A 27,772-nucleotide genomic window follows, 5' to 3' on the forward strand; every position below is an offset into this window, starting at 1 on the left:
TTGATGAAACTCTTACGGTAAAAATTGAAGAAAAAAAAAACACATTACATATATTATTACATATATTATTACATATATTACATATATCATTAGCTGTATGTTACGATTGTTTGGTCGTACGGTTCATACGATTAGTTAACCTTGCTTGCCAATTTGTATATCACTGTATATATGTTTAGTAGGTATAGACTATTTTGGATATATAGGCCTACATCATTGTAATATATCACAAACATGTATTCTTTGATATTGTTATAACCATATCTTGTATTTATGTGTTGTACTCTCATACCCCGGAATGGGGTCGGAAGAGTCGAATAAAATCTTTGAAATCTTTGAAATATAGGCCTACTTCACACATGGAGGCTTTCGATTCTGGGACCCCCCTGCTTGTGGCATGCTGGGCGAAATTCTTTCGGACGAGTTCTTGGCCGACAGGAATAACCATGCTCAGCATTGCACTCTTGCATGCTTTGACCTTTGTATTATTGTTTGGATAACACGGCGTCGGGGCGCGTGTGTGTAATAAGCACACGCTACTTTTATACAGAAAACATGATCGCGACGAGAGGACTGAAACCTGCCGTTTTTGGTGTGGGAGAAAGAGTTCTTTGTTTCGAACCCGATCCGACGAAGGTCAGGGTTTTATATGACTCGAAAGTAAGTATACAGAGAAAGTAAAACAATGTTCGGGAAGGAAGGGAAACTTCTGAAATTCCATGAGATATCCTTGTGCATTATTCAATGGTTGAGGCGCGTGAGAAGTTTACGTTGTCCCACATCTTGATATTTGTGTGTGGTTGTCAGTTTCCGCAGTGTAGGTGGTATAGGTCTAATATTTAAAAAGTAAGGCAGAGTAAATACTAACATCTAACAGTCTCAATTTGGAGTTCCGTAAGGAGTTTCCCATTTTTCTTGGTAATTTTATTAAATTTACACACTCCTAGTCCTATGGTAACTGCTCTTTAAGCTTTTCAATCTCAGCTCACCTGAGTGACGCCACTATTCATGCTATTAACTCGCCATCAATCGCCTCATTCAAAAAGGCCATTGATAGAACTTTCTAATCACCCCTGCGCCCTCTCTCATCCGATGCGTTATGCCCAGTAGGGCCCTGCATCGTAAACATCCAGATCCAGATCCAGCCCTATCATATACTATATAGAGACAGTAACTGCGTCAGTAAGCGACCGTGCAGCTGTTCGCGGCAGGTACAACATACACGGTAATATACAGCTAAACACAGCATTGCACTGTTACATGCACACTACACATATACTAACACACTAACAATCAACAAAAACCAACCGATAAAATGGGCACGATCTCTGACGAAAGTGAAATTTTCTCACCTAAATGACAACATATCGCATCCAAAATAAAATTTTCGGTACTTCTTAACATACCAATTAAGAAATAATGGTCAAAAAAACTTGATTTTTTGTCGTTTTCCCGATGCTCATGGATTTTGAAAACATATCCTCACATAAAATAGAACTTTCGCGAGCCGATGTGGGCCGCCATTTTTGTTCGGAAAGTGGATGTTACCATCGAAAAAATTCAGAAAAACACGAGAAAGACATCAACAACACCGCCAGAATTGCGATCTTGTTTGCGGCCAATGCATGTGCGCCCGCTATTTTCATGTGCTTTCGCAATGGGAATTGGCGCTTACGCAATGTTCGCGAGACATGTGAAGGCGTTCAGCTAAAGATCGCGGAGCACGCGCGTATTGCATAGGGATTGTACATCGTGCCGCAAGCAGAAATACTACGTCGCATATCGCCCTTATCAGCGAAAATTGTGCCGGGTTTTGCCCTGGTAAATCATGAAAACTGCGTTGGTCAATGATAAATTTCTTTCATGAAAACAATTTTGTTAATGAATAATCTTGTCTATGATATATGAAATGGTTGAATTTATGAAAATAATTTGCCTGATTTGTTTACAAGTTGGAAAAACCCTTAACAATGCTTAAACTGCCGCAAACGGGATATTTTACTCTAGATTTAATTTGATACAATTCTACAAACCTGAATTTGCTGAAAGGCCGGCCATAGATTCAAACACAAGCCTTAACCACATGAGTTTATAAATACATCATCGGCCAATGCATGTAAGTTTATGTCACATTTGATCTTCCATCTCTGATATGGTTTAACATATATGCAAACAGAAGGAAACTAACCAGAAATGAATGTGATTTATTAATCGAAAAATGAGCAAAGAAAATGGGATTCCAGCATTAGTAGCTAGTAATAGTACAATTGACAGCATTCGAACCCGAGACCTCCTGGATAAGGCCAAGTAAAAAAAAGAAAGTAGTTTCTCGTCCGGGTTTTTTGAGATCAGTGATGAGGGAGGTCCTTACTATTTACTATTTTACTATCTTTTAAAAAATGAAATATATTTTCTCGTCCGGGTTGGTTGACGCAAGTGATGAGGGAGGTCCTTACTATTTACTATTTTTTCAAACGAAGTAGTTTCTTGTCCAGATGGCAAAGCATTTAACATTTTACACACAGCAAACATCCTTCACAATCATCGCTACGTTTAATCACATGGCACTTTCGATTGAAAAATACTGGTCGACTTGGAAAAAAGGCTATCGTATATGCATGACACTTACCATACCACGGTGAGCTGAGGTGCCGCCGAGACGTACTGGTAACTATGTACGTAGACCTACGTAATTTTCAGTGTAAACCATCGCAGTCGGTACGGAGGATTTTCTGAGTTCGCAGCGGGACAACCGCCGGATAAAAAATAGTAAATAACAAAAAATTGATGCGGCAATCAAAAAGGGGTGCGGGCGGGGATGAGAAACAACAGTTTTTGATATTCTTAAAGCCAATTTAAAAAAAAAATCCGATACCAAAAAAAAGCATGCGGCGGCCAAAATAGACGCGCGCGAGGACGAGCAACTACTATCTTTTTTTACTTGGCCTAATACACGCACAAAACATGGGAATGAATTATGCATGGCTGCCCAGCCTCCCAGCCCACAGCCCAGCCTAGCCAGGCAAGGTATTAATTTGCAAGTTTACTACATGGCAGTGTATACAGCCACACACTTGTATGGTTGTAAAGCAAGCCACCCATGATTCGACCATACAGTACATTCAACTGTTTGTATGTATACAACGGCTGTCCAAAATTTGGCTGCAGGCTACATAAATTCAATATGCTCTGTGTTTGGTCAAATAGTGGCACCGCAGGTCGAACCTGCCTTGGACGGGTTGTGTTTTTGTTGTTGTTGTTGCTAGTTTGTTGTTGTTGTCATTGTTGTTGTTTTTTGTAATACACTGTACAGAACTCCCAACCTTTCTGACTGAAAATATGGATAATTTGGCTCAAAAGTCGTAAAGAAAGTAGAATGACATTTTTGTTTTCTTTAACAAGTACATTTACAGTTTGGCAGGGCTCCACCACACTACTAGACCTAACCCATTTTTTTTTTCTATTGGACAAACCTGTCCTTGCCGGATGAGTAGATACCCAGTTTGTTTGTTTTTTCATTTTCTACTTAGAATGATTGTGAACATGGCACTTCTTATAAATCCATGAATAGAAGATTCCTGAAATGAAGAATTTAACAAACTGTGTATTGTTGTTATTCTGCCACTTGTTTGTCACATATAGCACATGATCAAACTTAGTAAAAATGCATAATTTATTTCATTTCAAAGATAACAAAAAATTAACAAGGGTATGAATAGTTTTGAGGACAACTGTAATTTTGTTGTTGTTGTTGGATCATACATTTGTATAATACAAAATTGTACAGTGCATGTGACATTTTCAAAAGGCATTTTGGTGTGACTTAGGTTGGGTTACTTTTGATTGTATCATCAACTGCACCACTGCAAGCATTGATAGTGCAGCTTCTCTTGAAGAGTTTGAATACTGTAGAGGAAGTTGAGACTTTCATGTACACTTGTAAGCTGGTTCAATTGAATGAGACTTATCAACAGAACATCCCACAAATGAATTATCTGACGCTTTCGTATAAACCCATCCCACAGAGGAACCTGGCGGCCTGCGTATTAAGTGAATGGGCATTTCAGAATTCAGTATGGAACAGGTTAACTAGCAGGATCCCATCCTGGATACCAAACACAAATATGAGATGAAATGATTTCATACGGTGTACTCTTCTTAATTTGGCATCAACACTTCAGCTTTTCCATGTCTTTTCGAGCATTCTGACTTGTTTTCAGTTGTACTTAAAATATGGTTTGGCCTTAAATGATGACCCTTCACTCTCGCCACCGCCTTGCACATTGTGTACTTTTTCACAAAATCCAACATCACCTGGTTGTCCTGTCCTTTCCACCTGATATCATCCCGGTTAACTACAACATAGGTAGGCAAGATCACCAACTCAAATACACAGTTTATAGGTCCACCATTGACTCCCACAAGTATTCATTCTACCCGAGACCATGAAATCGCCTGCTGGGACCGGTAGTAACCACTGCCGACCCAACATTATTCCAAGGAGCTGCTTTACCCATCTTCAGAACAATGCAGCTTCCTGCTGGATCTGCCACCATGTTGGAGGATCCACGCTGTTTTTACTTGCACTGAGCACTCATACATGTACTCACATTTTATTGTATGATAGTAAGACTTTAAAGATAGTAAGATTTTAAGGTGAGAACAGTAATATCCTCTATGGTACCCTAGCATGATGTCACGTTTAATACAAATGATGAGCGCTTACAATGCTTACCAGATTATATACTGGTACTACAGTTTCATTCCCACTGGATTTTATGGCTGTTTAGTCAGAGGTTGATCAGCAAGTCTTTTTCAAACCAAAAGTATTTTCTTTCTGCAACAGTTTGAATTTCCCAATCTTTAAGGGGCATAATCATTTCCTGTCTAGACACAAAACTTTATACACCGTACATTGTTTATTTACAAGGTTTTTATTGTGTGAATTTTGCAAATCGCATGGTAATCACAAATTTAACAACAACATGCTTTTTTTATGTCTGAACCAGATGTGAAGGGCATATGCACACATACATGTCTGCATCAATTACTGTGTTCCTTGATGATGAATTTAATACTCATGAAATTGTTGGGCAGTCCTGATTTGCGAAAAAATTCAACTCACTTTGAATGTATTGCATACATGTACAATTGTACAGTACTTGATGATATCACAGTGACCATTACACTTGTTCTAGTGTATTTGTACTGTACGTGTACAAAAGAGTTTGCTCCTTGGTACAACTGTGATCAAGTCTGGAGTTTGGGCTGTAAAAATTGGAATAGATGTGACATTGAGTGATGCTATGCATACATGTAGTGTTAACAAAATACAATTATTTGAGGATATCAGTACAAGATTTTTTGTCCCCGCCGAACGAGTTCGAGCAGGGGACTATGAAACGGGCTCCGTACGTGTGTGTGTCCGTGTGTCCGTGTGTGCGTCCGTGTGTGATCAAAATCTTCAATTTGCTACTTCTCTGTCATTTATGAGCCAATTTTGATTCTGTTTGCTTTATATGATAGCACTACATGAGAGCTTTGAAACTTCTATACAGAATTTCAGTTGTGACCTTTGACCTTGACCTTTGACCTATATTGTACATTTTGCTACAAAATGCTACTCCTTCGCCATTTCTATCCCGATTTAGATTCCGTTTGCTTTAGGTGATGGCACTAGTTGAGGGCTTCAAAACTTTTACACAGAATTTTGACCTTTGACTTCTTTGACCTTTGACCTTGATTTTTTGACCTGTATTGTACATTTTGCTACAAAATGCTACTCCTTCGCCATTTCTAACCGGATTTCGATTCCGTTTGCTTTATGTGATGGCACTAGTTGAGGGCTTCAAAACTTCTACACAGAATTTTGACCTTTGACTTCTTTGACCTTTGACCTTGATTTTTTACCTATATTGTACATTTTGCTACAAAATGCTACTGCTTCGCCATTTCTAACCCGATTTCGATTCCATTTGCATTATGTGATGGCACTAGGTGAGGGCTTCAAAATTTGTACACAGAATTTCGACCTTTGACTTCTTTGACCTTTGACCTTGATTTTTGACCTATATTGTACATTTTGCTACAAAATGCGACTCCTTCGCCATTTCTAACCCGATTTCGATTCCGTTTGCTTTATGTGATGGCACTAGGTGAGGGCTTCAAAACTTCTACACAGAATTTTGACCTTTGACTTCTTTGACCTTTGACCTTGATTTTTGACCTATATTGTACAATGGCTACAAAATGCTACTCCTTCGCCATTTCTAACCCGATTTCGATTCTGTTTGCTTTATGTGATGGCACTAGGTAAGGGCTTCAAAACTTGTACACAGAATTTTGACCTTTGACTTCTTTGACCTTTGACTTTGATTTTTGACCTGTATTGTACATTTTGCTACAAAATGCTACTTCCGGCGGGGACATATATTACACATCGCGTAATTTCTACTTTTCCTTGTTGAAAAATGAGAACATTTTTTTTTCATTTATTTTGGTCCAGAGATATTCTGATTGGACCATCAAACTTTCAGTGCTAATGATTTCACTTGTCAAATCAAGCCATTAAAAAAAGAAAAGGTTAGTGTGCAGTTGTGTGTATACACCTGTAGTTGACCATACCTGGCTACAGATATTAGAAGCAAGGGTGTATTTAACAACAGATGGACTGTCATTTTGTACATGAGAAGTCTCCATCTGCAATATGCTTATCGTCAAATCAGCATGCAAGATCCCTGCTTTGATGCGAATGAGGACCACTTAACCCGTTGTAGATGAGTCCTGAGAATACTCAGGCAGGTGTCTATGGGAAAATGTGTTTATAGTAAAATCAGTCCATCCTCAACGGGTTTTAAAAACCATTTAGAAAGATGCATTGTGCTCGCAAGGTTATTTGGGTGGTAACAGAGATAATGCTATGTTAGACGCACAGTTATAAGCTTTTTTGTGGCTAAGGAGTAAAAATAACAACATAAATGAAAAGTTGTCACACCTAGAGTTACTGTCAATGGTGTTCATTATAGGTTCTCCCATTAGATATTGGGGGGGGGGGGGGGAAGGGGAGTGCCAGAGAAGTCACAAGTGGTTAAATTTGTTTTCATGAAGTACAGCAGTGGACAGAGAAATATGTGCATGCGCATCACATTCATGTCAGGATCAAAATTGATATTTTTATGTGTTTTCAAATTCATGAATAGCACCCCACTAATGAAATTTGCAAAAATAAAACCCATTAATTTGAAATACGCATTTGGTGTTTACTGTACTCTATAGTGTTTTGGTTGGTTTTGCTTATAATGTGTCAAGTCCCTCCTGCACTGTATGTGGTATGCTGTTTGAATATCAAAACTTTACAGGCAGATAAAAAGATTCATTTAACTGCATTTTTCTACTTGCCCGTGTCCCTATATCATCAAGCCCCCTCTTCTGAAGAAGTTACCGTTTCTTCCACTTGCTTTTGTTGTGCATTTCAGTCGGGGGGGGGGGGGGGGGGGGGGGGGCAATGAATTGATGCTTATGAGTCTAATTGGTAGAATCACATTGGGTATCCTCACTAGATATTCTAAGTGTGAATTAAGTTTTTACTACATGCACTGTGTAATTTAAAAGTTAGTAACCTGTGGAATCATAAATTGTAAGCATACACAGTAAGAGTTGCACCATCATATTTCTCCCCACAGATCCTGAAGGTGGATTGGACTCGTGATGAAGGGGGAAAAAGAGTTCCGGAGTACTTGGTCCATTTTAATGGCTGGAATCATAGGTGAGATACATCATAATTTCAGTAAATATGACATTTGGTATATTTAGTATGCATCGTGCTTTGAAACCAAAAGGCCAAATCTGTATTGTACCCTTTGACTTGGTGTACACAGTAAAGTAGCCTTTCCATAGGAAAAGCACAGTGCATATACAGGCTGATGTCATGGCCAACATAACAGAACAAGCCCACAAATAAAATCAATCTATTTATCAAAGAAACCTTTGATGAAGGAAAATACATTTTTTATTAATAATATAGAATGCTTGAAATTTATCACAAGCTACTACCTGGTATTTAAAGAACCAGTACCCAACCCTGCTTCTCCACACTATGAAAGCAAATGAAGCAAGATATCAATCTTTAGGAGCAGAGGATACAAAGTTGTTCAAATTGCACAGGTGGCTCTGGGCCACGAGTTTGTGCATTTGAGTTTAGTAGTGTGTGTTAAAAGCCATGAGAGGTAAAGAATTTATAGGCATCTGAATCGTTTGTTAAAGGCCACTGAAGAGGTATTTTATTTCAGCTCAATTTTGCTATGTGCTATGGAGAGGCACCAGGGGAAGTCACATTCTTTTTGTAAAATGAGACTTTATGACAAGTTTATGGGCTCAAATGTACAAGAATACCACCCAATGTTCATGGGGGATAATAGATTGAGTGCAATCAAGCAGAAAGGTACATTTCGTCCTAATTTTTTTTTTTTTAATCAAATTTGGATGTAAGATAAGGAAGTACGGGTATGGAATACAAATGCATGCATGTACATGTTTCACAAGATGGTGCTGTTGGTAGCAAGCATAATATCACCACTGACATAGGCCAATAGTGTTACTGAATCTCAAGTCTACTGGTGGTTTGGATACAAGATAGTGTACTGTATGATTATGTTTCGCATTGATGATTTAGTAACTACAACATCATTTCCCTCGATGCTGTGCAATAATTGTTCATGTACAGTTGTATGATCTACAGGTTTGATTACATTTTAACATTTTCAGTGTGAATTGAAAGTGATATAAGGTTGTTTCCAGTTCTGGAGGGTACTGAAAAGCGAAAGTGTATACCATCCATCCATAATACAGTATACAAATACATGTACATACCATGCATATTATATACAGATACAGATCAGGGATTCCAGTGGATAATAATTGATGGATTATAATTACAGTGTACGTACTGTATGTGCTTATATATATGTACACTGTATGGTATGTCTATCAATGTTTAGAATACAAAATGTATGTGCAGTTGGTGGTCAAGGGAAGGTTTTAACATTTATAAATGCATGGTACTATGACATTGAATGCCAAGAATGGATAGTGGACTTGGGGCCAGTAGTAAGCCGACCAGGAGGGCATTTCTGTTTGTGCAAGAAAGTTGTTAGTATTATCCTTATGAATGCAACCAGCCTCCTTTTCTTTCAGATTATCCAAGTATTCTGCCTGTAAACAATTCTGGCCCTTTTATCATGAGTTTGATACACTGTGTACAATTTACTTTTGATACATTGCGCAGGGCTGCACGCTAACCCATTTTTCTACTGGTCCGACCTGTCTGTCGGACTAGTAGGTACCCAATTTTTATGTGTTTTACTGGTCCATTCCTGAAAAAGTTACTGGTCTGACAGTGATTTTTACTGGTCAAGGACTGTCGAACCTGTGCCAGTGTGCAGCATTGCATTACCCTCATTCCACCCATCTTCCCCCCACCCCCCCAAAAAAACAAAAACAAAAAGACACAACAATTTGATTGGAATGTTTCCATGTGAGTGCTCGTGGACACATGCATAAAATGCTTGTAAACACACGTATGTAAATCTTGTCTGTCCTATCTGCAGCTGGGACCGATGGGCTCCAGAAAACTTCATCCTCAAATACACAGATGATAACCTGGAGCTGCAGGAGAAGTTGCAGAAGGAGGCAGAGGAGAAGATGTGAGTAATAGTGACAGAACGCCTTTTGTTGCATATTTTGGTCACATGTTGGTCGCGCCAGTGTCACAGTGAAAGTGCATTTCTGTTAATTGTGCAGAGAAATGTCCCTTTTTGATTTCATTGCAGGTCTTTTTGTATTTAGAACACCTTCTTTGTTACCTCCGCCAAGGAGGTTTATACATGTATGTTTTTACCGAAGTTGGTTTGTTTTGTTTTGTTTGTTTGTTTGTCAGTGTGCAAAATAACTCATAAAGTTCTGAACAGAGTGGGATTTAAAAAAAAAAAGAAACACTTACAGGAAAAGGTGATAATGACACAAGGAACAGATCACTAAATTTTGATTGTGATCCAGGAATTTTTATGAAGTTTTGATGGATTTTGTCCAAATGGCGGCCCAAATTGATTGTTAATTTTCATCTTCTTCTTGAAAACCACATGACCACTATTCACCAAACTTGGCAGGTAGCATCCCCAGGGGGATAGAATCTCAGTTTGTCCAAATGGGCACCATGCCCCACCTGGGAGGCACCCAGGGGGCCTATTTGAATCCCCCCAAAAATTCAGGAATCTTTAAAATCTCTAGAATCAGAAGTGATAGAGCTAATAGTACGTTGATGATGGCTGTGGTTTCAAGTTTGTTCATGGTGGAATCAGGGGAGCCCTCTACCACCCCCTCCACTTGAGAAAACTTTGGCAGGGTTTCACATCCTGTGAAGGCATAAGAAACAGAATCTCTGATGATTCTTGACGGCCAAGTGTTGCACTTACGTCAGAAGTAGAGATGCAATTTAGAGTTTCCACATTTCTGAGCTGCCGCTCAACAGCTTCACTCTGCTAAAACGCAGCTCAATCTGAATCTACCGCTTGACCCACGACCTTGCAGAAGCCCTAGAAGACAGCATTAGCTGTGTGCAATGTGATCGTGGAACATGCTTCCTCGCGATGACAGGGAGCAAATTGATGGCCGTGTCCCACGCAAGTACACAGAGAACAACAAATGTACATGTCACTATCAAGAGGCTACAAGAGGCTACATGGCTGATCTCAGTATTCCAAGGGTTGTTTACTTGATCATCAACAGCATGAAATTGAAACAACCAATTCCGTTGACGAAGCAGCAGTATGGCAGGAAGTGTCATCAAAATCGTTGAAGAGTTTGCTCTTGTTTGAGTGACGAGCGTTTGTGAAACAACCTACACTATTACAAATTCTCTAGTATTTGTGTAGTTTAAATGACTCCCTTCTATACTCAGTCATGTATGTTGATTGAGTAACATGTGCTAGGCATACTAAATTTGAAATGTCTAATCTTCATGTGCAGTTTACAGTATCAGTGAAATTAGGAAATAGTGTGAACAAATTTGCAAAGTTGGGCTGGTAGTATTATAGAGTCGCAAGTTCATACAGTACATGTAGATTTAATATGATTTTGCTTTTAAAAACTTATTCGAAACAGTTTAGGAAGAATATGATGAATTTCTTTGATAAGATTAAGAGTTAATATTTTTGCATGTTGTCAAATTTTTGAATAGCACCTAACTCGTGAAATTTGCAAAATCAAAAAACAGAAATATAAAACCCAGCAAAATACATGGCATACATGTACAATGTACATTATGTGTAAACATGTTCCTCAAATGTGTGTACTGCACAGCTTTGCCCACTTCTGCATGTACTTCTGTGCATCAAACATGCCATGTTTAGCATACTGTATGTGTCAAATTACATTCTATTGCATTTACGGCATATTTGGGCCTTTAGCATGGAAGAGTTACTCTTCTTGTTTGACATGCTGGGCGAGGATTTCTGCGGGATCAAAAGCTCAAATGTCGGAATTTTTTTTTTTTTTTTAAAGAAAGTGAAAGTAAGCAAAGCATCAGAAATGAGAAAGGAAGTGTCATTTGAAGCATTTTTGTTTTTGTTTTGTTTTTTCCTGGCTGCTTTCCCAATCTGAAATGGCTATCAGGGAAGAGTAATTGATTTTATGAAATTGGGGTCTGTTTCATGAAAGTCTCATAAGAGACTTTTTGCTCATAAGACACACTTGTGACTTGTTGTGAGAGACTTCATGAAATGGATTTTACTTCTCTCCATGCAGTGTAGCTACATACACGTATGAGCGATTTTGGCTATTCTGAGATTTATGTAAAGACTTTGATGCGATGACTTTGTGAAATGGACCCCTGGTACCATTATATGTTTGCGCTCCTTTGTTTATTTACTTGTGTATCAACAGGAGAAAGAAAAGGAGAAAAAGAACGTGGTCAGAGATCTTGGAGGAAGCCAAGCTAAAGAGGGAGAAACTAGCCAAAGGTATTCACCGAAATGTTTCTTTACTTTACCCTTTATGTTGAGAGGGATGGAAACTACAACAGCTCAGAGATTTTCTTTTGTTTCTTTACATCCTACCTGTCGCCATGTTAAACATGTTGGATACAGATATGTGATGAATTTTTAACTGACATCAAGATAGCATCAAAAGAACAGGGTGTGACCGGGTATTTAAGCTCGTTAACGCTGCGAAGATGATCAAGCGTGTGACTTGTCATATGCATTCAACTACAGAATACTAGCCACTTGACGGAGTAGCCATATGATGTAAATTTGATTTCGTATGTGAACAATTTTCTGACACAATCAGTTGCCGACATATCATGTTCGTGCATTAGCACTAAAATTGCGTAAGAGTGCAGGATCATTAAAAGCCATTGAGTAGATAATTGGTGTAGGTAAAACAGGTGGAATTAGTTGTATAATTACAGGCAATCTGACGTGTATTACATTCTTCAGGCTTAATAGGGAAGCCTAAAGGCATGTGTTTGTATCATCTGTTCAAACAAATCTATTTTATCAGTGATGATATCACCATTATTATCAAGCCGCCACATCAAAGGCAACCATAGGTGTTGTGTTTTCATTAATTCTGCATCCCTTTTCGGCATGTATGGAAAACAAAACACTCCATGGAGATTTTTTTTTTTTTTTGTATCTGGCCAAGGTATACCAGTATGAGATGTTCATGCAGTGGCGGGTCCAGAGGGGGGCGCACGGGGCACGTGCCTCCTCTTTATTTGTTGATGAAACAAAAGAAATAAAAAGAAAAAAAAATGGATAAAACCCGGAAGTACCACCAGAAATATTTACAGAATTCCTGGATCCGCCCCTGTTATGTGCTGATCGTGAAATCATGGGCAAAATCCCTCCGGTCCATTGGTGAAGGTCATGGCTCAAACTGGCCTTTTCAGTTGAAACTGTCATTTTATCACATAATTTCCATTGCTGAAATATTTTGGAAGGGTTGCAATGAAGTAGACTACTACATACATTAAATTTTAGTGGTGAAATTTCAATTTTAAAGGTCACTGTACTTTAGAAAAAAGAGGTTTTTCCAAAAACTCGGCAAGACTGTCCAGTGAAGATGTAAAATGATTGACAGGGTTGTAGTACTGTGAAAGTGAATGTGAGTTATTTTTTCGCGCTTTGCCAGGTAAGATTAATTTCGCATGTTTTTAATGCCGCGGAATTAGGATATTAATGACGAACACATGGCGTGTAAGAATATTCCGGTCCTTTTATTTTCGCGCTAGCTTCTGGATTCACAAAATCGCAAAAGTTTTACACTTTTTACAGTAAGTTGCAATTATTTGCATGATCATAATAGTGCAGATGGGTCTTAGGTCACTGTGCTTTGATCAAAAAAATAACATTCTCCCCCATAACTTTCGGGATGTCCAGTAGCAATATTTGACAAAAAGGATTGGAAATGAATATACAATTAGTTGGCTGAACTATCAGAGGAAAAGTGCAAAGGTCACGAGATTAGCCACTTGAGATTTTTTTTTTTCTCTCTATGGCCTTACTGTGGCATAAGTCCCTGGGTAATATCTTTTTGTGTAATGGATAAAAACACTTTTGGAACACCACATTTTCTTGTTGCAGAGATGAGTAAAGGTCAATACATAGTCATTGGGCAAGTTCAGTGAAATTCATCACCAGAAAGGCCTTTATATTCATTTACTTCTGGAAAATATAGTGATTTCATGAGAAGTATAGATGTCCCAGTGGACTACTGTATGCGCATTAGAAGAATTGTCTTACCTAGTTTAAATATGATGCTTTGTCTCTATTCAGAAAACAATGCAAGCTCTACAGAAGGAAGCTATGATGATAATTCAGTAAGTGTTACTATCCTTATCAACCCTTAGAAACCTAATTCTATATTATTTTTCTACAAAGTGCAGTATAAAGAGACCATCCAATGGATTTACCTTATGTGCCTTTCAATTTTTCTTCAAAATTTTCATGTACTTGTGGAAAAAAATCTGGACTCATTCATCATCTTCAGTGATTTCAACAACTAGATGATTATGACAATAAGTTTAAGAACATTTTGGCAATGGTTCCCAAGCCCCATGTATGTGTGAACTTTCCCCATTATCCGTACACCTGTCAAGTTCTGGCAGCCTTCGCTTTCATAAGTATTCTGTAATCTGTGGATTTGATTTCTTGATCTTTCAGATTCTTTCAGATGAAATCTAACGTTTGGTATTTATTGAGGTAAGACGGGCAAAATAATGAGAAAAAGGAATTTGAAGGTTAGTCGTCAAAGTAGAAGGTCAAGATTTATCAACTTCATCTTCTAAGCCCAGGTTAATTGTGACAGTAAATAATGGTAGAAGCTGGGGGCATTCTATTTCTTCTGGTCATCCTCAAGAGGGTTTTAAGATTGTTGCAAAATTATGATCAGATTGAGGCAGAATTTGTTACTTTCTACACTCATACTTCAAAAATGTTTCAAGGTTTTCATTGTATGTACCAGCAATGATATTGGGAAAAGAATGGCGAGATTAATACTTTGTTGTTGTATGATTATATCGCTAAATTTACTGTGCTTGTTCATGCTTGATAAATCATCTTGTCAGAGTGATAGTGATGACGAGAGCGATGAGGAAGCCGTGGAGGTACCCATCACCTTTCCTGAGGCCTTGTACGCCAAGCTGGAGGATGACTGCTACTTCATCACTACCAAGCAGATGGTAAGCGTGATGATTGTTGGGGCCCTGTGTCATGGTGGACGAAACTCCCGACTCCAAATGGGAGGACCCGAGTTCGTTTCCTCGCCCAGTGCTTATTAAATCCCTGGACAAGATATTTTTTACTCACAATGTCTCTCTTGACTCAAGTGTATAAATAGGTACCTTGCAATGCTAGGGTAATGATAATGGCAGGGCCCTCTGGTAGGGTAGTGGTAACACTACCTTGGATATAGAAGACCTTCTTATTATCATTATCATCATGAGAAGTTTATTACTGCATAATGAATGCACTTATGTCTGAGTCTGGTCCCTCTTCTCCTATGTTCCTGTGTTTGTATTCGTTGAATTGTATTTTCTGCACTTTGTATTCTCAAATCGTTGTCCATTTCATAGTATCTTTCCTTAATATAGGAGAATCAAGTTTCCTTTTCATTTTTCATTCTGTCACTTTCTTCTTCTTTTTTTTTCATCATCAGCCAAACTGGGTTTTCTTCTCGTTTCCCCGCCTACTTTGTTTACCAGTGTACAGTCGCCAATAGCAGCTCTTACATCTTTTACTCTTTTTTTTCTGCCTCCCGTTGTGTAGCTGGTTCAGCTGCCCCCTGAAAATACTGCCCTTGCTGTTATGGAGACCTACCTGCGTGACTTTGCGTACCGCTGCCAGGCACACAACGTGCGGGTCCACGTCAGGCAGCAAGGCACAGCCGGCATGCCGGGGAGCCTGGCCTCGGCGAACACGAACAACGGGGACAGCATCACTCCTCCTCCCCTCCCTCAGTACAAGTAGGCTATCATCCAGCAATAGGGAGCTTTAGATTTTCACGATGGGGATGTTCAGAGGAAAAAAAACATGTTCTGAGCATGCACAAAAACGTGCGTCAAGTCGATCTACAGTAAAACATGATATATTCGCGGCATGAATTTTTCGCGAATTGGAACCGACAGCCTTTTTCGTGGCATGAAATTTTCGCGAAGTGCCACTGGCGTTCAATGCATATAGTGTAAACAAGGACTTTCGCGTGCATTTTAATTTCGCGAATCTTGGCGCTCGCGAAATTTGCGAAATTAAAGTGCACGCGAAAATTCCTCGTTTTACAGTATTTATAGCTTGCGTTGTCTGAGTTTTTCACTACGCGTTTTGTGCTATTTTTACGTCTGCTCAATTCACAATGTAGAGAGCTACTTCATGCACCGATCATATGGGGGCGCCATTTTATTTTTTATATGTTGCGTCCCAGCATAATCTAAAGCTACTTTTCAGCACGACGCAAGGGGAGAGGAAAACGTCCAACGCACTCGTCTCAAACATCTGTGCCGCAAATCTAAAGCTCCCTAATATGCTGCTCTTATGGCCATAGCTAAATGTCTCCTTGGTTTTTATCGTACAACACAAGCAGCTTAAAAATCAGAGTCACTCAAAAATGAGTGATAGAGAAAGAGGTGGTAGTCTTCATTCAAGCCAGCTTGGTGCTTGAAAGGCATAATTTATCAGTTGCAGATGAAACAAAAACCCAGCATCAATGCTTTGAAATAGTTCTAAAATGTGAGTTAGGGATAGAAACTACCAATGTAAAAATTTGAACCGGTATAATCGATGTTAAGTATTCTCATATATACAAAATGTGAACAATAGTTATAATAAAAATGTTTCCAGACTAAACTGTCTACAGTTATGGTTTAATGAGAAAAATTGTGATATCTCCTCATATTTTAGGCTTTATTGCAAAAATTTTATATGGTAGGATGTTTTGTGATACAACTGACCTACACGTATGCATCAAATGTGGTATCTTGATCATTTTTATATCACTGCTCCCAAAGGTCAACTGGACCTTTAATGGAGGTTACTCATTTGCAGCTTTGTGGGTTTAATTTGTTTCACCACACTCACATTGTGGTAATCATGGAATGTTTGATTAATGGGACTTGTGTTGCAAAGGATGACTTGAATTTGCTTACCTAAGTGCATTTGTAGAGTTACACAAACAAAACAAAGGAGATCTGAGAAACCTGCTGAGAGAGCATGAACTCAAATATTGCCCTTTACAGTATGCCAGCACACGATCAAGACATGTTTTGTTTGCTTGTTCTTATTCGATGGTTAAGAGATTGCTACAAGACTTGTGATTTTTCTCCTTAAATGTTGTAGTTCAAGTGTTCATACAAACGTTAAGCAGATGTTGCATGTAAAAGTGCTACATGCATGTACTTAGAAATTTTCATTACAATGCCACATTATTCTATAGCAGTTATCTTAATATCATCTAGTCATTTTTTTTGAGTTATCAGGGCCCTGTTTTATGAAGAGTTAAAATTGATTATATAGTTGATTTCAACTGTAAGTCTGTGGCAGCCTGTGTGGTAAGGAAATTTAAAATCGAGTTTATCTTTTGATAAAACGGGGCCCTGGTGTCTTACAGTTGCAGTCTTGATTTCACAACGTTCATCTTTGCTTTTTCCCCCCATCTTTTTTCCAACTGCCAGTGTTGACTTGTGTCGAGAAGTGATGGATGGCATCAGGATCTTGTTTGATTTCCTGCTACCAACCAACCTCCTGTACGACTGTGAGAGAGCACAGCACAGGCAGCTCTACGCACAGCGACAAATCTCCAGCAACAGCCCCAAGGAGGGACCCAAGACAAAACTGTATGCTATTCTGGCATGTGCAATTGTCTACAAAATTATTCATATGTACCTCTCAATTTCAAATAATATATTTGTGGTGGCAGTCATGCATCGCTTTGATACCTTATATTGTCATACTAAAAATGGTTACATTTCCAATTCCATTTCATTAGATTAGATCTCATTAGGTTAATGATCTATGACTACTGAGAAGATGGCTGGATAGCCCATATTCAGCTGCAATAGCTGGTCTTCCATGGGGTCCAGTTGAATGTAAGGCGGGACAGCCTCACCGGGTTAAACACCCTAACCTGCTCTTTGCGATGAATAAATGAAGCAGGATCTTTTACGTGCATGAGTTGTGACTCTCTTACATACGGGACCTCTATTTTTGTCAAGCCCACCGGAGGTAAGGGGAGACTAAGGGATCGCCTGCGGCGTCTGTCCGTCCGTCGTCCGTCCGTCCGTCCGTCCGTCCGTCCGTCCGTAGTCTGTCCGTAACGCTATAAAAACTTAAATCACTCTGTACTCTGGGCTTCAATTTGAATCAAACTTGGAGGGAAGAGTGGTCATACAAAGTTTTACCTTTTACCAAGTATGAAGGTCACCTCAAGGTTAAAGGTCACAGGCAGGGGTCAATGAACTTTTAGGGCCCAATGTTAAGTTTTTAGGGCACATTTCGATTATGGGCCATAACTTTTGATCTGTAAGTGTATTTGTGACCAAACTTGAATGGTAGATGTACCTTGGGGAGTTTATGGTCACCACAAGGTCAAAGGTCACAGGCAGGGGTCAATGAACTTTTAGGGCCCAATGTCAAGTTTTTAGGGCGCGTTTCAATTATGGGTCATAACTTTTGATCCGTAAGTCTATTTGTAACCAAACTTGGATGGTTGATGTACCTTGGGGAGTTGATGGTCACCACAAGGTCAAAGGTCACAGACAGGGGTCAATGAACTTTTAGGGCCCAATGTTAAGTTTTTAGGGCGCGTTTCGATTATGGACCCTAACTTTTGATCCATAAGTCTATTTGTGACCAAACTTGGATGGTAGATGGTACCTTGGAGAGTTGATGGTCACCACAAGGTCAAAGGTCACAGGCAGGGGTCAATGAACTTTTAGGGCCCAATGTACTGTGCATTTAATTATGACTCCTAACTTTTGATCCATAGGTCCATTTGTGAACAAAATTAAAAAAAAGGTGTTGTACGTTTGTGGGCGAGACACATTACGGCACTTGCTTTGTATGTCCTATCTGAGGGACAGAGTGTTTTGCCTCTTGCTAGAGGGGGACGGTGTGATTACACACATCATTGCTCAGTGGGACTTAGGGATCGAAGCGGGGTCCTTTGCATTGTGAGGCAGACGTGCTACCAACTGAACTAATTCACCGCCCTGATTATGATAGCTCTTAATTTTTTTTTTCCCCCTGGTACCTTGTGCTTCATGATCACCAAAGTTTTGTTATTTGTATGAACCTACTTTTTGCATGCTAATAAAAAAAGAAGAAGAAAGACTTGAGATGCAGGTGATGTTCTTCCAAACTCTATAATAACAACAGATTTCACTTCTGTCCCCCAGAACTGTCAATGGCAGTGTGAAGACCACGAGAAGGCGGAGTCTGTCGCCTAGCAAAGAGACTCCGCCCATCCTGGAGCCCCAGACACCGGGTCCTAACGACCCCCCTCCCATTCTGAAACCAGAGCCTTTGATGGAGGAGAAAGAAGAAAAGGAGGAGAGAGAGCCAGCCCCCGCCAAGAGAGTCACCAGGAGGTAAGAGTGCTCACCTGTCAGACAGGAGCCCCAGTTAAAGATGCAGCAAAAGTCAATAAGAGGAAGTTATCCCGTATCACTTTCACTGCATAATCAGAACTACCACATGCCTCGTCTTATTTTAGCTGAAACACTTCCATAGCCCCCTTTTCTTGTTTAAATGTGGTAACTATTAAGACAGGGTAGAGGAAAAATAAAAAGCCATGAAGGGATAGAATTGACGAGAACCTTTAGATAACAAGATTGTTAGCAGAGCAATCCTGAATTTTCCTGTGATGTTGGAAAAATATATTTTGTATATTTCAGTCATTGTAGAGGGTTTCAAAACAAAAAGAATTTAGAAGTTTGAACAGAAGCACTAAAAGCTTTGACATTCAAACACACCACCATGAAGTGAATTTCATTAATTTAAAGTGTGGTTAGAGACAGTCTCTGCATTATTACATTTACACCTTGATATCTACCCGGTATGTCTTTGTGATGATACCATAGATCATCAACAAGTAACTACAATCAGCCCACACCGACCCCAGCTACGAGAGAGTTGCGCTCATCTGATAACAGTCGACGGAGGAGCACCGACGCCAAGCCTGTCTCCGCACACAAGCGTGAAGACACCGACGCCAAAGAAACAGTCAACCATCAGCTCCCGATCAGGAATGTCCGGCATTCAGCCCGCCTCGCGTCCCATTCCTCGTCCTCCTCCGCATCCTCCCCACCCATCATCCCAAACATGGACAGCATCCCGTCGCTGGAGGCTTCCACCGTGGCGTCGGAGCCCACCCTGCCCGTGGCGGGGTCGTCGCCGACGAGGGCCGCCCTTAGCAACGGGGACGCCGACCGTGCGGTGAAGCCCAGGGACAAGGCTTCGTCCGCCGCGGACGTGGGCAAGATTCCGCAGATGTCGGACGTGAGCATCAAGCAGGAGGAGGGAACGACAGATGACAGGGTCTTCAGCATTGAGAAGAATTGTTGGAAGTTGCTCCCAGATAATGCTAACTACAACGGAGCCGAGCCTCCCTGTAGAGTCTATGGGGCTCAACACCTGCTCCGACTGTTTGGTGAGTTATGATAATTACTAATCATGATAATTTATGGGACTTAAAGACCCGGTATTGTGGGGATACCGTGGAGTGGGAAGGCTCCCCCAACTTGGATATTTTCGGGAATCCCCGTAACAAATTGTGTATGGCTTTATAACTGATCTCTGTGTAAGTTTACGCACAGTCGAGATTCTTCAGAGTCAACTGTTACTGATGAATACATGCTTCCATGGCCATATCCGCTGACAAGTGGCTGATGGACACTATTCCTGGTTTTCATCTGTGCACCGGTGGACAGCATATGAAGATTCATTCAGTTGAACCACCCATGAATGCGCAGGCTACAGGGTCTGTAAAATGTGCCAAATCCACTCTGCACAATGCTCAAATGGTAGTAAACAAAGAACAAATTAAGGTCCATACAAAATTGACACAATCGCTTAAAAAGTATAGCATACATTTTGAGGTGGTTCTTAAAGGAATCAGGTAATTCACATTTCTTTATATCTTCAGGAAGGTTGTTCATAAGGAAGGCCTGGCACACAGGCTCCTTGCAAAGGCTCAAGAATTGGATGAGTCTAATTTCTTAGCAGGTACACAAAAACTTGCCACAGAAATTTTTTGAGAAGCTAAAGCTTGAATGCATTGAAAACAAGCAACAAAATATAAAAAACGTATGATTTTTTAATTATCAGTGAGCAAGGTTCGAGGTCATAACAGGACAGGACAGATCTGTGAGGGATTTTATGACACCACCACGAAGTGTTGTCAAAGGCATTATGTTTTCAAGTTTCCTAATCAAACCTGGACTAGATTGACTGTCATTGTGCCTTGGAGGTCTATGAGTTATTTGCATCATGTGATAGACCATGGCATGAAGGCTGTATTATGCAGCATTTGCCCTTGCATATTTCACAACCCTGTTGAGCATACGTTTAAGATTGTTTAAAGGGATGATATAGTATTGGTTGAGGTGAGGATTCAGCCTTTAACTTTTTGCAAGATGCTTTGAAACCACTGTATGAAATGCTGGAGAGCATACAATTCTGAATGGAATTCAAAGTTCATTTGATGAAAATCAGTTTTGAAATGGCTGAGATATCCTGGACAAAGTAAAACAAAGCGATCCTTATAAAAGGTGGGTCCCACCTTTTATTAGGATCGCTTTGCTTTGGATATCTCAGGTTTTTCGTTATCTCACAAAATCATCATCATAAAAAGGTTGAAAACCTGTAGCCCCATCTCAGCCAAAACTGCACCATCCCTTGAGCAATGTATATGAAAGTTTTTATCATCTATCATTCACAACAAGACTTGCAAGTTTGATTTAACAAAGGTAGTTTAAGGCTAGTTTTGATGTGGATTGTGCAAATTTTGAATGTGTAAATGCATAGCAATAATGAAAGCACACATGTTGCATTATCCATGGGCTAAACTTACAATTAATGTTCAAAAAACTAATTATATCGCTGGTGGGGCGACAAGACCTCGTATCTACAAAATGTCAAATGTTCAGGAGAGCCAAAAAACATGGCGGCCATAGCACTATAGCCAATGGGATAGCCTTTCCTTACATGTAGACATGCCGTGGTGGCTTCATTTTTGGAGCCAGACAGTTGATATTTGGACAGGACATCACTGAACCCATTATTTGACTATTGATCCAAAAAAGTCATTTTCACCAAAATTGCAGATACAAGGTCTTGTCACCCCAGCGACGATATGTTATTTACCAAGAGAAAATGTTATACTGAAAAATTTTCTGTCAATATCTGTACCTCTCAGGTAAAATGTGTGTCGGCTTTGAAGTTTTTAGGATTCGTACTTGATGAGTATGTTACCTGGAATGCTCATGTAGATAACCTTTGTAATGTGTTGGCACAGAATATTGGTGTTATGTGTAGATTAAAGTCAATGCCTAAAGCATTTTTGAAAATGACTTGTAATTCAATTGTTTTACCACATTTGTCGTACGGGATTATAATTTGGGGCAATGCATCAAAAACCCAGTTGAATAGAGTTTGTGTCTTACAAAAACGTGCAATACGTATTGTACACCATGCTTCATATCTTGCCCATTCAAAACCAATCTTTCATTTGTTTAAGATGCTACAATTTTATGATATTTATCTTTTACAGTTGATTATTTGTATGTACTTATGTTACAAAAAGTTACTTCCAGAATCCCTTTTAGATTATTTTTCGCTGAACAGCACTATATAATTAGGCAAAAAAAAAAAAATGTTGTATTGGCGTAACATGAGATTTTCAAATAGGGTCGGGCGGGCGGATTTTTTTTTTTTTTTTGCTGCCTGTATTTTACGTGTAAAACTCATATTTAACAAAACACCATTTGATAGAGAGGGTCTGTTGCATCCAAAGTTTGTTATATCACCGGTTTAAAAGCCATCACGACATACCGGTCAGAATACGAAGGAACAAATTCCTGGGTTAAATCACCCGGCGCCGCTGACAAATCGATTCTCCGAATAATATTAAATAAAATCTTTGAACCGGACTTGCCGGTCGCCGACACGCTGTACTGCGCGGCCATTTTCCGACACCAGCTGTTGTTGTTGTTGTTGTTGTTGTTGTTTTTGATAATTTGCAAACCCGTATCGCGCCCTCTCTCGGTAAAAACGATGTATTTCCTTTTTTTTTTCTTTTTTTGAAAAGTTCAGGGTCGGGTTTTTTTTTAGGGTCGGGCGGGTGACGCCAATACAACAATTTTTTTTTTTGGCCTTACGGAACAAGAAATTCTGCGAACTATCATCTATATCACGTGCGCACCTCATTTTTTTAACATTCAGTTCTATATCAGGGCCCTCATACATGGTATTCTATTCCTAGAAAAATTAAAGCATCAAAATTTATAAATAATTTCAAAATTAAATATAAACAATTTTTATTGGAAGATTACAAACATAGCTAATTCAAGGCGTATTTTTACTTTTGTTGTTGCTGTTTTCTGTGTTGTTATCGTCCATACCTCCGTCGTTTTGTTTTGTAATGATTGCATTGTTTTGACTTGTTCTGTTTTGTCAACTTAGCTGACATTTTTTTTTTAGATCTGTCAAAGGTATGTATGTTACAGTACAATGGGTCAGTTACTCATAAGAGCTTTTTCCTTTCTTGCTGCTTCCCCCACCAATGGCATTGTCTTTGTATGTAGTCATACCGCCACATTATTTCTAATTGTATGTTGTATGTCCTATGAATTTTTCTTTTTTTGTATCTCATTTTGTACTTTCATGTTTTATTGTATGCTCTGTATATTTTTAATGCTTGGTGCAAAATAAATTAAACTGAAACTGAAACTAAATTTGAACTATGGGCTTGATAAATTTTACCTTCATGAATGCGCACCACAGAGTCTGTCTGCAACCAGCACTACATACATGCTGAAAATTTATGTGGAATTCTGCTTTGCGGTTATTGTTGATTATAAGAGAGAGAACTTTTAAGCCAAATTATTATCATTTTTTTTTAAAAGATTCAATTAAAGAAATAGGTGCAAAAAGGTTTCATTCATATTCTCTTAATAAAGATAAGAATTGTACAGTTGAAGAATGATATTAAGTAGAAGAGGTGATTATATTGTGCCCTTCCAATTCTCCCATTGGTTTATGTGTGAATACATGTATTATGACAATTGAATCGCATTGCCATCAAATGAGCAGGTAGCAGTAATTTTTCAGTTTGTGCTTGAAATCTTCACTAGTGCTGTATATTTAGTGCCCAAGAATGACATGATGTGGCAGGCATTTCTTCATTTTTTTGAGTCGTCTTTAAAACAGGAAATGGCAGATTTGTATTTTTAGCAAGTTAATGTTAACAGATACATGTCTGTTACACATTTTACAGCAGTGTAGGCGTTTCATATTTCAGCTTGTTACAAAACGTGCTGGAATCTCAAAACGTGTTTCATTTTTTTTTTTTAAGTGAAGAGGTGGAGAATTCTCGTTAATTTGTATTTTTTCTATCTCCCGTCTTCCCAACCACAGTGAAGCTGCCGGAAATGCTTGGTCGCATGGAGCTCCCTCCCAAGAAGCTGAAGCCCCTCGTCAAGCATATCGAGATGTTTCTCAGGTAAAGAGATGGAAAGGTCAACATCTCTCACCTAGGTCACTAATACTGTACGCATTGCAAGAAAAGCGAAAAACAAAAACACAGTTGAGAAGAACTGCGTCATAGGAGTTAGTATAGTGATTCACTTTGGTTTTTCTATTCTAACCTGAACTTACTCATTGCACTGTCCCGTAGCATGGCTTCAGCACCTCAAGGACCCAAACAGACTGAGAAAAATTAGTCTGAAAAATACTGTGGGGCAGTTGACTCAATAACTTAAAGGCAAAGTGTGAAGAAGAACAATTTGGGTGTGTGCCCTTTAACTCTTTATGTGCCACGTTCGCACGCCCGACTCGGTCGACGGCGTGCCAACTTCGCATATTCTGCTCAAATGCACAAACCCGCCCAAACCAATCGATAAATCACCAAATGTCATACTACAATGAAAGTGTTTCTCGCGATTCTGTTCCTCTCACACATAGCTTGCATTTTATGTGGTGATTGACTAGCAAGCGGTGTTCCCCATTGGATTTGCATATAAATTCTAAGTTTCTGTCACTGTTTTGTGTGCAAAAGTCATGTCTTTACAGAAATGTAGCTACTGGGCATTTGAAAGAAAAAGAATCATAGATTTGTCATACAATTTAGATCAAAGCAAAGCTTGGCATTTCCTCTCCGACTTTGCTCACTGCATATCCAATTCAACTGAAATTTATAAAAGTTTTACATATTTAAAAAACAGAATGTTTTCTCAAAGCATGACTATGTTGGTGTCTCAGAATAATGTGGCACACAGGGTTTTTCCACCATGGTACATAAAGAGTTAATAGCTTGGTTGACTCTTTTTGTTGTTGTTATTATTGGGTTGTTTTTTTTTTGCAGCTGTATTGAAGATAAAAACATTCTTGGGTCAGTAACATCTGCATTTATCCACATGTAAAATAATTCTTTTTAGATCAGTCAAATATTCATTTACCCACATGTATGAATGTACAGTGTGCCTGGCATACAGTTAAACCTCCCAACCACTTGTCTATTAGTGGCCACCTGCTGTGTGCAGCCATTAAAAAATCCCCCCCCCCCCCCCCCCCCTCGAGAAAAGCCATTCTAAAGACCCTTTGCATAGTAGTTACCTGTCAAACAGGGTCAGCGGCTGGTTAGGTTTAGGTTTTAGGTCAGATTTAGTTAGGTTCAGGATTTAGGATTAGGGTTAGGGTCAGGGAAAGGGTCTGGGGTAATTGCTCAAGGGGTAATTGCCCTAGACCCTTTTTTTTTCCCCAGTCAGGGAACATTGTTTGCTTGCAATATGTCACAGTCTGGTAGAATGTGTGGGTGATTGTAAAGTTACATGTACCATGTCGTCATCACCTCTCATCTATCTACAGGTGGTTGTCTGCTACTGATCAGCTGCTGGAGTACTTCCCCGACAAGGCCTACATCAACGCCGCCGACATCAAGACGGACATCGAGACAAGCAGAGGGAGGCGCTCCCTCGTCCCCAAGTGAACAGCGGAGAGAGACATAAACACCGGCGGTGTTTGACCATCAACTAACTGACCGATGGACTGGCCTTTGCGTTATCTGAATGGATCCCTGGGAGTGTCTACTTCACATTGGTCTCTTTTTCAAATGAATCGGTCAATAGGTTGCAGGGAAATGTAAGAGTCCGTAGAGGATTGTGTATACCTTGCGTCAATGCAAGAGTGATTTGACACCGAGCGTTTCTTGTTGATTCGTCTTAGCCGGTAGTGTGAGATGATACAAGTTTAGGTTTGGACCGTGGCATTGCATTTTGATCCATTCCTTTCCCTACTGCTAAAAAATGAATGAATAACAAAAAATTCAAAAGAATAAAAGATGAAACAAACAGGGGATTGAACAAGATTAGGAATGATAAATCATTGTATTCCAGGGTAATCATGGAGTGGCATAATGTACCTGATGCATGGACAAATTAGTTTGTAAAGACTGCATATAGAATTGAAATGCATGTCACATATAAAGTGTTGCAGTTTTCCTAGTGCAAATTCAATGTTGCTCATTTCTTTGGTACACTTTGACTGTGTATGAGCATGGAAAGGTAGGAGGGGTTTGCTTTATGGTGAACCATCATTCGTTGATGGTGCGGTCGAGGAAGTGGGGGCGCGATTTGCTGCATAACTTCATCTGCACCATACAGATTGGCATGCTTGCATACGCACCCGTGAGAACCCCACCCAAGTCATGGTTGTGTTCTCAAAGCTATCGCCCACATGGCAGGCAAGAGCCTTCATACAGTGGAACCTCGTTACAAAGAGTTTGAATGTAACAAAATCCTTGTATCACATTTGATTTTGCAGGTCTCAACTGTTTTTTGTGTTTCCCTTTTTTTTTTAACACTGTACATGGATATAATGAGAAACTTAACACAACGAGGCAGTTGTCATGGTTTCATGTTTTCGTAAAGGGATGGTATAGTACTGTATACGCCATGTATTTAGCGAGTCTAAATTGTCGCGAATCAGGACTTCTGACGATTTCATGAGTGGTTAAATTCGCGATCGCGGAGTAATGTACTGAATGGAAAAATGTATGCATGTATATCACATTCATATTGGGGATCAGAGTCATTATTTTCGCACGTCTTTAATTTCGCAAATAGCATCTGACTCGCGAAAATGAAAGCCTCATGAAATATTCGGCATGTACAGTAATATTGGTTGAGGTGAGGATTCAGCTTTCAACTTTTTGTGAGAGAATTAAAAACCACTTCATGAACTGTTAAAGAGCATACATTTTTAAGAGTAATTCAAAGTTTATTTGATGAAAATCTGGTTTGAAAGGGCTGAGATACCAACCCCCCCCCCCCAAAACCCAAGTGATCCTAAGAAAAGATGAGTCCCACCTTTTGTTAGGATTGCTTTGTTTTAGATATCTTAGCCATTTCAAAGCCAATTTTCATCAAATAAACTTTGAATTCCTCTTAGAATTTTATATTCTTTCATGTTTCATGAGAGGTTTCTCATTATCTCAACAACAAAAAAAAAATAACATGAAATGAAAAAAAAACTGGAAGCCTGAAGCCCCATCTCGGCGGAAACTGCACCATCCCTTTAATATTAGGCTCCCCCCTGAAGGGTAATGCTGAACACAATACTGAACTGGGTTTTGTGCATGGTTTGTAAATTGTGTTGGTGGCAATTAGTCTCGAATTTACGAACTCATTAGAAAAATTTGTGCTGTCGTGGGTGCATTTTTGTAGGTCTTCTGCAAACAACTATTTTCCAAGTATTTTCCATAGTGTCGAGCAGTCAATATGATAACGTTCAGATTTAGCTTGAAGGTTTAGCCTTAAGTTTATTAATGATGATGGTAGAATTTCACTCTGAATTCCCACTTTCTTTTGAAAATGGTCTTCCAATCTCTGTAATGGCTAAATTTGCATTTTCAGCTTATTCAAAGAGTGTAGTACACTGAACCACTCATTATTGAGGAAAAAAAGTTCTGCATGCTTTGAGTTATGTTGTCAATATAGGAGAGTAATATC

At 39.3% G+C, this 27,772-nt stretch overlaps 1 protein-coding gene across 1 annotated transcript; it reads left to right on the top strand.

Annotated features, from left to right (window-relative positions):
• Nucleotides 1–540: 540 nt before the first annotated feature.
• LOC139738729 (MSL complex subunit 3-like) lies at nt 541–26,920 on the top strand. The gene is made up of 12 exons (XM_071649366.1): nt 541–660; nt 7,683–7,765; nt 9,606–9,701; nt 11,938–12,014; nt 13,833–13,882; nt 14,624–14,737; nt 15,324–15,520; nt 17,222–17,383; nt 18,944–19,135; nt 19,628–20,196; nt 24,183–24,267; nt 25,632–26,920. Exons 1-12 carry the CDS (start codon nt 556–558, stop codon nt 25,750–25,752), a joined length of 1,851 nt encoding a protein of 616 aa, XP_071505467.1. The 5' UTR covers nt 541–555; the 3' UTR covers nt 25,753–26,920.
• Nucleotides 26,921–27,772: the final 852 nt, after the last annotated feature.

Source organism: Diadema antillarum, unplaced genomic scaffold (genome assembly GCF_040938485.1).
Source record: "Diadema antillarum isolate AM-2024a unplaced genomic scaffold, OU_Dant_1.0 seq00000766_RagTag, whole genome shotgun sequence".
NCBI lineage: Eukaryota > Metazoa > Echinodermata > Echinoidea > Diadematoida > Diadematidae > Diadema > Diadema antillarum.

Coding starts and splice junctions, on each gene's coding strand:
- LOC139738729 (XM_071649366.1), top strand. CDS start 556: ATGATCGCGACGAGAGGACTGAAACCTGCCGTTTTTGGTGTGGGAGAA. Junction 661..7,682: donor GGGTTTTATATGACTCGAAA/GTAAGTATACAG, acceptor TTCTCCCCACAG/ATCCTGAAGGTGGATTGGAC. Junction 7,766..9,605: donor TTTAATGGCTGGAATCATAG/GTGAGATACATC, acceptor TCCTATCTGCAG/CTGGGACCGATGGGCTCCAG.